Source organism: Spodoptera frugiperda, chromosome 15 (genome assembly GCF_023101765.2).
Source record: "Spodoptera frugiperda isolate SF20-4 chromosome 15, AGI-APGP_CSIRO_Sfru_2.0, whole genome shotgun sequence".
Lineage (NCBI taxonomy): Eukaryota > Metazoa > Arthropoda > Insecta > Lepidoptera > Noctuidae > Spodoptera > Spodoptera frugiperda.
Window position 1 is genome coordinate 10,600,351 of NC_064226.1, and position 16,102 is coordinate 10,616,452.

The 16,102-nt window shown below is 40.7% G+C and overlaps 2 protein-coding genes across 2 annotated transcripts; one reads left to right on the forward strand and one right to left on the reverse strand.

The window, feature by feature from the left end:
• Nucleotides 1-2,874: 2,874 nt before the first annotated feature.
• Nucleotides 2,875-15,837, reverse strand: LOC118270416 (mitochondrial enolase superfamily member 1). The gene is made up of 9 exons (XM_035586000.2): nucleotides 15,667-15,837; nucleotides 14,985-15,203; nucleotides 14,460-14,582; nucleotides 13,887-14,037; nucleotides 5,250-5,407; nucleotides 4,471-4,613; nucleotides 3,983-4,146; nucleotides 3,476-3,657; nucleotides 2,875-3,061 (listed from the first exon to the last, which is right to left on the reverse strand). Exons 1-9 carry the CDS (start codon nucleotides 15,763-15,765, stop codon nucleotides 2,927-2,929), a joined length of 1,374 nt encoding a protein of 457 aa, XP_035441893.1. The 5' UTR covers nucleotides 15,766-15,837; the 3' UTR covers nucleotides 2,875-2,926.
• On the forward strand, nucleotides 7,225-12,881 carry LOC126911448 (uncharacterized). The gene has a single exon (XM_050698555.1). The coding sequence runs from the start codon at nucleotides 7,361-7,363 to the stop codon at nucleotides 12,698-12,700; it is 5,340 nt and encodes a 1,779-aa protein (XP_050554512.1). The 5' UTR covers nucleotides 7,225-7,360; the 3' UTR covers nucleotides 12,701-12,881.
• Nucleotides 15,838-16,102: the final 265 nt, after the last annotated feature.

The following is a 16,102-nucleotide window of genomic DNA, read 5'->3' on the forward strand; positions in this document are numbered from 1 at the left end:
GCTATCTTGGGTAACCCCAACTATGCCTAGATCTAGTCATATGTACTAATAGCTAATTAGAATTATAATATAATATGGGCAGTAGGTAAATGTATATTATGTTCCTAGGGACCGATCTAGCTGTTTCGCCGCTCTGGGCAAAACAATATTTGCCGCCATTACGGCGAGAGGGGAGAGAACTTGACGCCTCCCTCTCTCTTTGAGTTGCTTCCTTTGCCAATTTGTATCTTTGAATGTTTATAGACAAAAAGACAGACCGATCTCTGGGGTGAACTTAATCTGGTCCAGTTTAAGACAGGTTTGCGTATTTACCAATAAGAAACTGCCATTAGTCGCGGTTGAAAGCGGATCACCTGATGGTAAGCAATCGTCGCCGCCCATGGACATCCGAAACACCAGAGGCGTTACAAGTGCGTTGCCGGCCTTTTGGAAGTTAGGAATTTAAGGGTTGTTGGGGAATTGGGTTAGCGAACTTTCTGGCTCACACAGCAGAACTGTGCAATGAACTGTTGTCGGCGGTATTTCCGAGCTGATACGACTTTCAAACCTTCAAGAAAAGAGCGTACCTATTCCTTTTTAAGGCCCTCTACGCACCTGTGACACCTCTGGTGTTGCTAGTATCCAAGGGCGGCGCTGATCGCTTACGATCAGGCGATCCGTCTGCTCGTATCGGGAATCCGAAACACCAGAGGCGTTAGAAGTGCGTTGCCGGCCTTTTGGGGATTAGGAATTTAAGGGTTGTTGTTGAATTGGGAATTGCAAAGAATGGGAAGACGGTAATTGTGTGTCCGGTAACCTCATTCACACAACGAAACACAACGCAAGCATTGTTTCACGTTGGTTTTCTTTGAGGCTGTGGTATCACGTTAATTAACGGAACGGAAAATTTCTTTTTTAAGAGGAGTACGACCATCACAATAATTTATAAATAAAGCTTTGGTAATATTTAATAACAAAAAGAGGTATGCTAAATCGCATAATATTTGCTATCTATGAAAACAAAATTGACTCATTGACTCGAATAAAACTGTACTGATTGATAGAATATAGGTACATAGGTAAGTGCCGTGCTCAACATTTCAAAACAACTAAATACTGTTTATAAGCAAGTATTCTTTTTAATAAGTACGTATAAGTTTCCATCACGTAATGGTAGCGAGAAGCCAGATAAATCTTGTGGCCTAAAATACTTTATGATGACTAACACGGTAAGTAAACAAAAATGGTTATGTATTTCACACAAGATGATAGAAAAGACTGCCTCGTTGGTCGAGTGGTCGCAAGTGCGACTGCCGAACAAGGGGTCTCGGGTTCGATTCCCGGGTCGGGCAAAGTATTACTGGGCTTTTTTCGGATTTTCGAAAAATTTCTCAGTGATAGCACGGAGTCTGGAATTGTGTCCAGGATATGGCAATAGGCTCACCCCCTATTACATGGGACTTTAACACAAAATGGTGAAAAGTGGGTGTACATTGTATAGCGGCATTACGTGCCGTAATGTGCACCTCTGCCTACCCCTTCGGGGATAAAAGGCGTGACGTTGTGTGTGTGTGTGTATGATAGAAAATACAGTAGTAGTACGGAGTCTGGAAATGTGCGCGGTATATGGCAATAGGCTCACCACCTATGTGAGACTTAAAACATAAATTGTCAAAAGTGGCATTGCGTGCCATAATGTGCACCAGTGCACCTCTGCCTACCCCTTCGGAGATAAAGGGCGTGACGATATAAATAAAAAAAAAATGTTAGAAAAACTAAGACATGACCGACACCTAATAAATAAAGATAAATAAATTAGTAGACCACCATAGTAGATACTGCTTACCAGGATATCGAATTCATCAATAACAAAATAACTCATACAATACATGTGAGTTAAAACTGCAAGTCATACCCACCTGAACAGTCGCGCGTCATCGTGAAACAGATACTTGATGATAATGATAATCTATTTTCCAGTATCATTGTTTGATGACATCACGCAACAATTTTCATAAACATAGCATCATTATGACTATGACGTAGCTGGTATTGCACAATGTATGCGTAGTATTGGTGACGGACCAACACAGCACAATATTCTAAATTAGTAACCTTTTAAGGCTCCTGTTACTCTCTTACAATTTTAAGATAATATTTTTTTCTTCCTTAATAAATACTCGAAAATTATACATCTCTTAACATAGGCAATATTTGCTAGCTAGTAATGATGGATGTGACTGGGCTTTTTTTTTTGGTCTAGAAATGGCCCATTGGTGAAATCTTAGATATAATTTTGTCGAATACTATGTACTTACTCACATTCATTTATGATGAGGAAACTTACCTAATACTGTTTTATTACTTAGTACTTTTATGTTGGTTACATAGAGACCTAAAATTATTCTATGATATTCTAGACAATATTTTTTTCTAATACTTGTAGGATATACTTTACATACAAGTAGTTCGACTCAATTACTAATTAGTTATTGTTCTCCGGACATTGCACCTTCGTCTGTCTGCAGCCGATCCATAATCAATTTAAATTCGAACGATAAGGTAAAGTTAATGAAAATGTATAACATAATTAATTTGATCTAATAGCTTTATTAAACTCTTTGTTGTCCTAAAAAGTCCATTGCTCCCATCTCATACCTTCACAAAATGTCAAAACAAACAAGAAAGTACTATTTGCGCAGTAGCTGGACTGACTGATGAACAGCGTGAAACGGCCTTGAATCCTGAACGATTCCTTGTGTGATTCACTATGTAATTTTAGTTTCGAGGCTGGGTCGTTGTGATGTGTGTATATCTCATCATTCACACATGGACTAAAACATCGTGTAGGTAATGTCGAGACTGTAGGGTAATGTTTAAAAAAAACCTATGTAATAAGATTTATATATTTTTATTGTATGCAATACAATACAATTTACTATGAAAGTTATATGTTAACCAATTCAGCTTCATCAGGTTGTGGGAAGAGACCATCTTTGATCATTTGGCGCCACTCACTGCCATTTGGATACGCGAACTTGTCCAATATTCCTGGTAGGAATTCTGTACTGTAACCCGGGAGCTGAAAAAAAAACAAGAAAGAAGCATTAATAGCATCATAACATTGATGAACTGAGTGCCTAGTGCGAGTTTGTTTTCGTTGACGCGATCGAAACGTTTGTGACGTTCGGCGCTCTGATTGCCTGCTCCAAGTGCACTAAACGCCTAAACGCATTAACGTTAACGCACTAGGCACTGGTCTGGTTAAAAACAGGCGTGTGTGATACCTAAAAATATTAATCATCAACTCAATGCCTAAAAATGAATGAATGTTATTTTATTTTGTATGATTTTCCATTTGTAAAGGAATGTCTGTCGCACATAATACATGCAACAACAACAGAGCTTAAGATATTTGAGAGATGATTTTACAAGGCAAAAATAATAATCAGTAGACGTAGATGACACTCTATAAAGACATTTAGTGAGAGTATACCTTAGGTGCGAGGTATTTGGCGTTCTCTACGATGCAGGGGTCGACGAAGTGTTCGTGTTGTTGGTCGACGTACTCGATGAGTCGGTCCTGCATGGTGGCCGACACGCTGGCGAAGTCCCAGTACTGCAGGTGTTGCACCATCTCACACAAACCCACTCCTCCCGCGTGAGGACACACCTTCACTGAATAGAGATGTAGAAATAAAGCATTAGAAATTTCAAAAAAGTTTTTAAGATAAAATGGGTCAGTTGAAATTATATAACGTTTCCAATTATTATCTACCTATCAGAAGATATTACAAATATATTTACTACTTAGTCGGTAAAACTAGTATCCGAGAAATTTCTTAATCACTTTCTTTGGTTTTTTTTAAAGAAACTTAGCAATTAGGGTGCTTAGGCAATTTACTACTCTTTTTAGGAATCAAGATATAATTTGTTATCTTCATTTAAATGTCCAATCTAAATAATCTTAATTACTACTATACTATAAACTATTGTAACGTACCTTTAAGTTTCTCTGCCATGAGGTAGACGGAGAGTATTTCATTGACTCCGCCGATGCGCGCCGAGTCTATCTGGCAGTACTGCATGCCGCCGCTCTGCAGGAACTGCTTGAACATCACGCGGTTGGCACACATCTCGCCTGTCGCCACGCCGATGTTATACGGCCTGTGATAGAAATAAAGTGAATTGCTAAAGTTATAATTAATAGTCTACACCATTTAATGGTGTGTTAATAAAGTGGGTACTAGAATTTTGAAACGTTTTTATATATTGACTATAAAAAATACCGAAAACACCGCAATAATACTTTGCCGACCCGAGAATTGGACTGAGCCACCGAAACAATCGCTTAAAAATGGAAGGTCGGTCTTTCGAAAGTAATCCGAGATAGATCATGGTGTTAAATAACACATAGGATATTTTTTATTTCACAGGAAAGCGGGCGAAGCTGCTGACAGAAGCTAGCTTAACTAAAAAGTAGTTACTCACGCCAAAGCCTTGGAAATGGCAGCGTGTCCTAGTACATCGTCGGGCGAGGTGGGCTCCTCGATCCACATCGGCTTCAAAGGAGCCAGCTTCTTCATCCATTCTATAGCTTCGTTCACACTCCACGCTTGATTGGCGTCCACCATCTGAAAACAATTATCGGTTTTAAAATATATTATTTAGTAATTAAATATTTAATTAATCCATAGTATTATTGTAGTACTTATAATGGATTAAGTGTGGGATTTCATTTGTGGTGGTTTAAATTAAAGTGTAAGAGAACCATGCTTCGGTATGAACGGGTCGGCTTGGCCGGAGTTTTTTTTTATGGGACATGCCGGTAATAGAGCAGGCGTATTACCTGATGGTAAACAATCGCCGCCGCCCATGGACACTTGAAACACCAGAGGCTTTACAAGTGCGTTACCGGCTTTTTGGGAGTTAGGAATTTAAGGGTTGTTGTTCGGGAATGGGGATGGGGAAGATTGGAAAGGGGGGAATTGGGCCGTGGTATTACTCCCGAGGAGTGACACCAAGGCCTCACTGAAAACCGACGTGAAACAACGCTTGCGTTGTGTTTCGTTGTGTGAGTGAGGTTATCGGAAGCCGAATTACCCCCCGTCCCAATTTTTCCAATCCCCGATTCCCCAACAACCCTATAATTCTTAACCCCCGAAAAGGCCGGCAACGCACTTGTAACACCTCTGGCATGTATGCAACATGCGCGGATTGAGTTCCAACTTCGGTAAATGGTTAATATAGCGAATCTGATCTGAACTCACCAATACGTTATCAGGCCCAATGCACTTTCGGACTGCGCTGCATCTTCTATAATCGTCATCGAAGTTTACTCCAACTTTAACTTTGAAGTATTTAAATCCGAGCTTCAGATACTTCTCGCACAAAGATTGCACGAGCTCATCGCTGTAGCCCAGCCAACCTAGAATTAGAAAAAATAGTTATTAGTTTTGCTAATCTACTTATACATAACATAACATCACGTTTTTAATCGTCGTTATGTTATGAGTCTCAACCAATAGACCAAAAGGTCCACGTATTACTAGCATACTGGCACACTGTCATAGGCAATAGCCTAAGAAACATTCGAAATACTGAAAAAAGTCAACACCGTTAACATTCTTTAATTATTATGTTATCGAATTACTCACGTAACTGTTTGACGAGGAATTCGACTAATTTCAAACCATGCTAGAGGCTTCTATCCATGAGCAGCATTCCGTGATACATGACACTAGACATACTAACACACACTACTACACTTGCTTGGATCTAGAATCTATTTCGACAGTTCTTGCTGCACTTAGGACCACCCGACCATTTATTTAATTCAAAAGTTACAACGGTAGACAACCAATTAAAGCAACTTATATACATAACTAAAACATAATCAAACAGGAATTAACAGCATTCATAAGTTCGCCTCGCAGTACTTCAGGCATTCCGACAAAATCTCCTTCCATCCATCCACGAACAGATCATTTGTTGGATTTGCATCCAAGAGACCATTGAGCGCGGCCAGAGTGCGAGGAATCGGTGACTTAGCACGTGCGACGGTACGACATGAAGGCACGGCAAATAGTCGGTGCTTTTTACCTCGGCAGTAGTTATCCGGGACGTACAAGCGCGATAATGCCTCTAGTAGATCCGGAGCGTCAATAGAGCCACGAAGCGTTTTACAGGCTACTGCAAGTTGGTTTGCTCTCCTTACCTCTAGCGAATTGTATCCTAGGCAACCTAACAAAAATTTTGTCGGATAGAGGTAAGGATAGTACCCGTGCAGTCGCTTGTACAGGTTCCTAAGGAAAGCCTTTTGGACTTTCTCCAAGACTAGGGCATAACTAGTTTCGTGTGGGTTCCACACACACGAGCTGGTTTCCAACTTGCTACGAACCAGAGCATTAAATATAACCTTAATGGCATGCGCGGTGCGGAAATCACGACAATTACGCAAAACAAAACCTAACCTTTGGAAGGATTGCTTCGCTACCGTGGCTATATGGTCATGGAAAGTAAGTTTTTGGTCGAATGTGACTCCCAGGTCTTTCATGTTTGTTGACTTCGTAATGCTGTTATTATTTAAATTATATTCGAAATCAATTGGGTTTCGCTTTCGACCAAATGTCATGGCATAGCACTTGGATGAATTAAACTCCATTGTTCTGGCTTAACATTCGTGTCGACCAATCACCAGACTGCACTAACGATGACGTCGTACGGTGGACCGCGAATCGCGTTGCATTTGTCGCCCGTAGTATTTAAGTTCTATGTTAATTTTTTATTCGGCCATTACATTCTTTGCTCTCACGCAACCAACATCTTTCATTCATCACTCCAAAACCTCAAACCTCATCATCCATCAGCTTGCTTACGAAAGCCACTCACCGCTGCTGCTACATTTTGATCCTTCGACACCGCATACTAATTTGGACGACGCCGTATCCTGCTTTTTGGCCTATACATTCGCCAAACCGCTACAAGATCGTCGAGCGACCTTTGGACCGTGGACCCCTGCACGTGGCGGATCGAGTTGAAAACGCTGTAATCGGGACAAGATTTGAGGAAATAAGCTGCCTGACGGACAACTGGGGCCCAAAGAACTATTTGGAGGCCAAGCGCATATCGGAACTGCAGTTTTGGTGGAATTTCATCGATCATCACACGCAATCGGTGGGGCCAATCCTTACTCTTTTCCTTCACCTCCTAATCTATTGGTGCTATACTGTGTCTGTATTCTAATTTCAGTGGAATTACTGCAGTGTATTCTCGGAATATCGTGATTTCCGTCGAAGTCTATTACTACCTGGTGACGTTGCTTGCATCAGTATCGTGACTCGAGAAACCGTGAGTACTCCTCTTTTCACTGACCACCAAAATGTCCACTGAATCTGCCAAATCTCGTGATAAATCTCCCATGTTACTTAGTGTAGAAAGTGCTGATTTAGTTCGCGAATTGGTTAGGAAACGTGGAATAGTAAAGGGCAGACTTACTAAATTCAATAATCATTTAGAATCTTTATTAAAAGATGATGACATCTCAAGTAAAAAACGCATCGATTTAAAGCTGAGGATTCAAGCATGTGCTAGTTTACTTGCTGAATTTAACCACATCCAAACTAAAATAGAAGAAAGAGTAGCAGATAGTGAGTTAGATGCGCAATTAACGCAACGTGAAATATTTGAAGATGATTACTACGACTCAATAGCACGTGCTGAGTCTATCCTGAACGTTGATGAGTTCGCTGACTGCTCCGGGTCGTGTCGAAATCATAGTCATAATAGCAATCATAACCCTAGTTCAGTTAAATTACCTGTTATTTCTATGCCTACGTTTGACGGTTCATATGAGCACTGGCTTGAGTTCAGAGATACATTTACTTCGCTTATTCACGATTCCAAAGATATTTCTACCATTCAAAAGTTTCACTATCTCAAATCTTCACTAAAAGGTGATGCAGAACTAGTTATACATTCAATAGAATTTTCTGCTAAAAATTATCAAGTTGCGTGGGACTTATTACTCAATCGATACAATAATTCCGATCTATTAATTGATAATCATCTTGATGCTTTGTTTTCTATACCTCCAATAACTAAAGAGTCCCCTTCGTTAATTCGAAAACTAATTGATAATGTGTTAAAAAATATACGTGCATTAGTTATCCTAGGGGAACCTGCTGACACTTGGGACACACTGACTATTTATCTTATCGTTTCCAAGTTAGATAAAGTTACCAAACGAGAATGGCAAGCTCATAAATTTAGATTATCACAACTGAATGAAAACAATTCTAAGTCGCGATTAACGCTTAGTGACATTATTGGTTTTCTTCGTAACACAGCAGACGTACTGGATTCATTGCAGCGTTCACATGGCAAAGACGTACATAACACTGAGAATAAAAAACAACACAAAAAATCTCACAACACGTCACACTGCAATGTTTCCAGCGAGCCTGACAAAACGAACGATAACCGTTCTAAATCTTGTTTAAAATGTAACGCGAATCATCGTATATACAAGTGCAAAAAGTTTATCGAAAGTAATTTAGACAGTAAACTTAAACTTGTACGCGATCACAACTTATGTGAGAATTGTTTAAATTCAGGGCACTTGGTAACTGAGTGTAAGTTTGGGCCTTGTAGACATTGTAGCCAAAAACATAACTCGTTGTTGCATAATGCTAATAGTTCGGTCGCATGCCATACGTCGACAAACACTGAGGCGAGTACGAGTGGTGCACCGGCGCATCTCCCCGCGCCCGCACCTATTGCCGCGGACTCCGCCCTCTCAATTCAAGTAAACAAAGCACACATGCAAACGGAATCTACAAAGTCCATAGGTGTGCAATCCGTGTTATTATCAACTGCTATTGTTGAAGTAGCCGATGCACATGGCACATACCATAAAGCGCGAGCCCTCCTAGACAATGGCAGCCAGCGCTGTTTTATTTCTAAATCATTATGTCAATTACTTAATTCACCACTTATACAGTCCACTAACGAAGTTCGCGGCGTAGGTGACTCGGTAGTACATTGTACGCAAGCTTGTGATATCGTTGTAAAATCCTGCGTCAATAATTCATTTTCTACACGCATTCATTGTTTTGTTTTGTCTAGGATCACGGCATCGATGCCTGCCGTATGTAAATTAAGTGCAAATATCTGTATTCCAGATAACATACAGCTGGCTGATCCACAATTTTTAGACTACAAAACTATAGATATTTTAATTGGTGCTGATAGGTTTTGGGACCTGTTAGAAGACGGAAAAATTCGTTTGTCTAGTGGACCGTTTCTACAGAACACCAAATTTGGCTGGATCATTTCTGGACCTATCGCTATTCAAACGCGTAAAAAGGCACCAATTCATTGCAATATTGTAAATTCACTAGATACGCAACTTCGTCTGTTTTGGGAGATTGAGGACCTACCCAAGGTCAGAGACGTGCAGACTGACGAAGAACGGGAATGCGAGGATCACTTCGTTCGCACTACTACTCGCGGTAGTGACGGGAGATTCTGTGTGCACATTCCATTCCGTCAGTCACCTGAATCCTTGGGAGACTCTTATACCCAGGCAGAGCGTCGATTTCTAGCCTTAGAAAAACGCTTGCAGCGTTCATCAGACTATAAAAGTCTTTACTCCAATTTTATGCAGGAGTACCTCAGCTTAGGCCATATGACACAGGTAGATTCCTACGAATCCCCGTGTTATTTTATGCCACATCATGGTGTGTTCCGCGAGCTCAGCACCACCACCAAGTTGCGCGTGGTGTTTGATGCAAGCGCACCGTCAAGCTCCGGTAAGTCCCTGAATGATTTGCAGCTGGTTGGCCCTCCTATACAGGGTGATCTCATTGCCATTCTTCTCCGCTTTCGGCAGCATAAATACGTTGCGTGCGCCGACGTGGAGAAGATGTACCGGCAGTGCCTAGTAGACGAGGGTCAGCGTAGCTTGCAGATGATTCTGTGGCGTGACCATCCGTCGAAGCCTTTAGGTATTTTTAAATTAAATACCGTGACGTACGGAACCGCCTCCGCGCCTTTTCTTAGCGTTAGGTGCCTAAAACAATTAGCTAATGAATCTCCTGATGCTGACGTTGCTCGAGCCATAAGGGAAGACTTTTATGTTGATGATTTTATAACGGGTTCGGATAATAAATTACTGTTACTTGATTTATGTGACAAAACTCAGAAAACGTTGCAGTTAGGCTGTTTCCCACTCAGGAAATGGATATATAATTTTAGGCGTGATGATGGTAGTCGTTCATCTAGTCAGTTTAAACCGTTAAGTTTAGATGATAATATCAGTTCTAAAACGTTAGGTATAGGCTGGCACAATCTAAGTGATAACTTTTATTTTAACACACAAATTCAAATTGATAATGATAAACCGATTAGTAAAAGGTCTATTTTATCTAAAGTTTCACAAATATTTGACCCACTCGGTTTGTTAAGTCCCGTTATAATAGTTGTCAAAGTTCTTTTGCAACAATTATGGCTGCAAAAAATAGGTTGGGATGATAACGTGCCTGATAGCACGGCGCGCGTATGGAACCGGTTTGTTATTTCATTACAAGCGCTTAACACTATTCGCATTCCTCGCCATGTTATAGGTGCGCATCCTAAGTATATCGAACTTCATGTTTTTAGTGACGCGTCTCAGACAGCGTACGGCGCGTGTATTTATATTCGCACAGTTAATTATGATCTAACAGTAACGGTTAGGTTATTATTTTCTAAATCCAAGGTTGCGCCGTTAAAGCCTATAAGCATCCCTCGGCTCGAACTGTGTGGGGCTTTATTAGGCGCTCGTCTGTATGACAAAGTGCGCGATGCACTACGTTGCAGTCTTAGTAAAATCGTATTTTGGACGGATTCCACGATCGTCTTAGGCTGGCTACACATGAGGCCGAACCAGCTTAAGACGTTCGTTCAAAATAGGGTCGCGGAAATTCATGACCTTACATTAGAGGTCCCATGGCGTCATGTCAGGAGTGAAAATAATCCTGCTGACCTGGCGTCGCGGGGCGTCAGGTTGGAGGAACTTTCATCCTCTAGACTATGGTGGGAGGGTCCTGAATTTCTTTGCAATCCTAATTTTTCAATAGATGATCACAAAGGTCCAGATTCATTTAAAATTCGTGAGTTACCCGAAGTTAAGTCGTATGTCACCGCAGTCGTAGCTCAGGATTCTTCTGAATCGTCTTTATTCCCGTTTCACCGGTTTTCTCAATTTAAACGTATGAGGCGTGCAGCGGCCTTTATGTTGCGTTTCATTCATAACAGTCGATATAAAAACAACAGGTATGTAGGCAGCCTTAGTGTTGATGAACTACATTTTGCTGATAAGACATTGGCTCGGTTATGCCAATTTGAATCTTATCCAGTTGAATGTAAGGCATTATGCAATAACGGGTCTATTAAAAATAAAAGTTGTTTATCTAAATTAAATGTATTTCTTGACGACTGCAAGATCATGCGTGTAGGTGGTCGTCTAGTTAATTCTAATGAATTTATTTATGGTAAAAAACATCCCATTGTAATTTCTAGTAAACATTACTTTGCTACTTTGTTGTTTCGACATGAGCACATCCAGCTTTTACATGCTGCTCCTCAGGCGTTACTCTTTCATTTACGCGAATCATGGTGGCCTGTAGGAGGTAGGAACCTCGCTCGTCAGATAGTACATAACTGTGTCATTTGTACGCGTATCCGAGGCAAGACGCTTACGCCTATGATGGGCAACTTACCTGCGGCGCGAGTTACGCCTAGTCTGCCATTCGTTAGGTGTGGGGTTGATTACGCGGGGCCAGTGCTCATCCTGAACCGCAAAGGTAAGGGTGCTAGACTTATCAAAGGGTATATTTGTTTATTTATTTGTTTCGTTACACGCGCAGTACACCTGGAGTTAGTCAGTGACCTTTCCAGCGAAGCATATTTACTAACTTTAAAACGTTTTATTTCACGTCGCGGTAAGCCTGCAGAAATTTATTCCGACAATGGTCGTAACTTCGTAGGTATAATGAATGATTTTTCAAAATTTTTAAATAATTGTAGTTCAGATATTTTAGAATTTGCTCAAAGTCAAAACATTAAATTTCATTTTATTCCCCCTTATTCTCCCCATTTTGGTGGTCTGTGGGAGGCAGGAGTTAAGTCGAGTAAATATCATTTACGTCGTGTGATAGGTAATGCTCACCTTACTTTCGAGGAATACAGCACAGTACTAGCACAAATAGAAGCCGTACTTAATTCCCGACCTTTGTCTCCCCTCTCTCCTGATCCTCAGGACCTTTCTCCGCTTACTCCAGGTCATTTCCTTATTGGCCGACCACTGGCTGCTCCGGCATGCGATGACCTGCGCGATGTTCCTGCCAGTCGTCTCCAGCGGTACCAGAGGGTGGAGCAACTTCGCCAACACTTTTGGACTCGGTGGGCGAAAGAATACATCTCTGAGCTGCAGGTGCGGACCAAATGGAGAGAGAATAAGGATGAGCTTCAACCAGGTTCCTTGGTGGTTATCAAAGACAGTAACCTACCGCCGTTGAAGTGGCAGTTGGGACGTGTTCTGTGTACCGTCCCGGGAAAGGATGGCATATCCCGTGTTGCCGACATACAAACGTCCTCGGGCGTGCTGAGACGCGCATTCACCAACATTTGCCCTCTACTGCCGGAGGTGGACCGGGATGCTGCGACTGAGGACTGTTGAAAGCCACTGCTTCCAAGGCCGGGGGCATGTTCTGGCTTAACATTCGTGTCGACCAATCACCAGACTGCACTAACGATGACGTCGTACGGTGGACCGCGAATCGCGTTGCATTTGTCGCCCGTAGTATTTAAGTTCTATGTTAATTTTTTATTCGGCCATTACATTCTTTGCTCTCACGCAACCAACATCTTTCATTCATCACTCCAAAACCTCAAACCTCATCATCCATCAGCTTGCTTACGAAAGCCACTCACCGCTGCTGCTACACCATCTTATTATCTAAACTCCAATTGTATACTGCATCAATATCTTGCTGCAGTGCCATGCTATCACGCTCAGAGTTGATTTCTAAGTAAAGCTTCAGGTCATCCGCATACAAAAGGCATTTTGCATGTTGTAGAATTGCGGGAAGATCATTGACCATGATAAGGAACAACAAAGGCCCCAATATCGAGCCCTGGCTTACACCAGAACGCGTATGGTAGGTACCCGATACGTACATACCCAGTTTGACAAACTGTTGGCGATCGCGAAGGTAGTCAGCAAAGAAACGTAGGAGAGATGGTGAAAACCCTATTTTACTAAGCTTCTCTAGCAGCGTGTCATTATTTATCCTGTCGAACGCCTTCCGAAAGTCGAAGTAAAGCACATCTACCTGACGTCCGCGGTCCAAACTAGACGAGATGTAATCCACTAAAGTCAGAAGATTTGTATCGACTGACCTCTTGCTTCTAAAACCATGCTGCTCGTTACAGAGATACTTGTTTACTTGCTGATAAACAATTTTATGAAGAATAATCTCGAAGACCTTTGCTGGGGTCGACAGGATTGCTATAGGGCGATATTCTTCAACAGAACTCCTGTTTTGGGTTTTAGGAATAGGAGTAACTCTGGAAACTTTCCATTCAGTTGGATATGTACCAGTCTGTAAGGCCAAATTGAAGATATGGCGCAAAGGATCAATGAAAATGTTTCTTAGGTCTTTAACTATGAAGGGGGGAACGTTGTCGGGACCGACAGAACTATGGACTTTAAGTTTATTTATTCCCTTAATAATGTCTGTACGGCGCAAGGGGGGTATATTTATATAATTAGACCTTGTATTTGTGGTGATGATAACTTAGCACTGGGAGATCAATCAGCTAATTTGCAAACTATTCCTTAATAATTCATAGTAATCTCTTACCAACTTGTGTGGTGTACGCGGGGTATCCATGCTCCATGAGATACTGCACCCTCTCTTGTTTGCCAGCCTGTTTGTCCCTCAACATTTTGATTGCTTCTTCCTTCGTTATCACGTCCGTTATGTAACGAAAGTCTATGGTTGAAACCAATTCCTGTAATGTCAGTATAATCATGTTAGTCACAAGGGCACTGCTCAACATAGGCCTCCATAATAAACTCCTAGAAGTCATAGTCAATAAAAAATGTAAAGATATAATTATTGTATATTACTAAAGAAATGATCTGTAGAAAAACGATCCCATAAGGTTGTCCTACCTTCTTTGTGGTACTACTACCTACTTTGGTAGATAATTCTTTACCAAGATTATGTACACTTCGAAAAAAATCACAATTACTGTACTTTATTTATCTTAATCTTTATTTAGTATAAACATTAATCAGTTAATCTTTTATATATTTGTTAATTAGTAACATCGCTCAATGCACTCAGCTTGCTTGAAAAAACAAAAATTAAAGTACCTATACAGGTAGGTATAAGACTTAAGTTCAATTAAAAAAATATATTTAAACAAACCTCTGGTTCCATGTCGACTAGAAGTCTCCAGAGCGGTTTGTTTTCCAGGCGAGCCCATAGATCCCACAAGGAGTTCAGGATAGCTGCTGCAGCCAAATGTGCCACGCCCTTCTCAGGTCCGATCTAAATGTAGAAGAACAGTAGACGAAAAAATTAAAACACTGGTATCAGTTTCCATAGTTAGGTAAATACCTAAGTGTGAATGAAGTGACATAACATATCTATAGGTAGGTACGTTTGGAATATCTAGAATGGTAGTTGGTTTTACGCCTTACGGCCCTGTAGTTTTGACAATGATAACGACAGAAATTGGTCTGCAAGTCGTGATAGGTTTCGAACTTTATTTCAGAAGTGTAAGGTTGAAAATGTAAGGCTCAGGTACAGTCGCCAATATCTGTATGTATCATCATCCACCAGTAACACCAGTTTTAATGACTGTCAATACAGTGACTACTAAAATTAGTTATTTAATAAAATACCATCTGAGTTAACTCAATCGGTAAATTTTATGTGGTGGCTACTTACCCATCGCATTTGCGAGTCATTTGTAATAGTTCGCCAGAAGCCGGCGAAGTCTGCGAAGATATCAGCAGCATTCTTTCCAATGATAAACTTCTTCATAGACCTGATGCACAGCACTATGATCTCGGTGCCCCGCCCACAAGTGAACGTCAAACCAAACCCTTGCTTGCCATTGGCTGTGCTTGTGGTGACGTAGGCACACGAGTAGTTCGGGTCAGTATGCTGGAAAAAATATTCAAATAGCTTTTTTATAATATGAAGATGAAGATACCTGCATTTTAACGTTTGGTGCGTAACAAATAGCTAAGGTACGCTTGCACTGATGAAAATATGCAGGTTGACAATCTGATAAGGATTCTAATGAATGTACTTATTTTGACTAACGATATAAATATTTATATACTGAACGTTTTTGCAAGCCTACACTGCAATGGAGAAAAAAATATTCCATAGATATACCTAGATAAAAATGCCACGCGCCTTTTATACTAGATATACATATATTAAAAAATAAGCTTAATTTAATTTTACCTGCATAGTAAAGTACTTACAATAAACAACTTATATAAGAAAAAGCTTTAAATTACCACGCATTATAACACGAAGTTATATACCAACAAGTAACAAAATATTCTTACTCAATGTTCTTATAACCGACGTCATTAAAATACTAAAGTTGACTTACCAAGGCGTCAGATCCGTGGGAGCCTAGGGAGGTAGGAAACCTAACATCCTTTACGTCAATGGTCACAATCTCCAAGCCTCTTCGGTCTGGAACCGGCATTTTTTGTCCAAGTTCTACTGGCGACAACCGTCAACTGATCGGATAACCCCCGCACACAGCCACAGCTTGCTATTTAGTTATCACTTGAACAGTATTCATGTTGTTTTCTTTAAGATAAATAACGGGGTATGTTTATTTAGACTTGCTTCTCGATTTTCAACTTTAAATGTTTCAAAGGAAAGTTGAAATTCACTTGCCGTCGTAAATGATAACCAATAGTTTTAATGTTGTGTTACATAATGTAATTATCTTCGAACTATGCATATTTGATATTGTATTTAACCGAAAACATGACAAAAGCAAACAAGTTAATATTATGTTTACACCTTCACTGTGT

Coding starts and splice junctions, on each gene's coding strand:
- LOC126911448 (XM_050698555.1), top strand. CDS start 7,361: ATGTCCACTGAATCTGCCAAATCTCGTGATAAATCTCCCATGTTACTT.
- LOC118270416 (XM_035586000.2), bottom strand. CDS start 15,765: ATGCCGGTTCCAGACCGAAGAGGCTTGGAGATTGTGACCATTGACGTA. Junction 4,147..4,470: donor GCCATTTCCAAGGCTTTGGC/GTGAGTAACTAC, acceptor TTTCTATCACAG/GCCGTATAACATCGGCGTGG. Junction 3,658..3,982: donor CATGGCAGAGAAACTTAAAG/GTACGTTACAAT, acceptor ATCTCTATTCAG/TGAAGGTGTGTCCTCACGCG.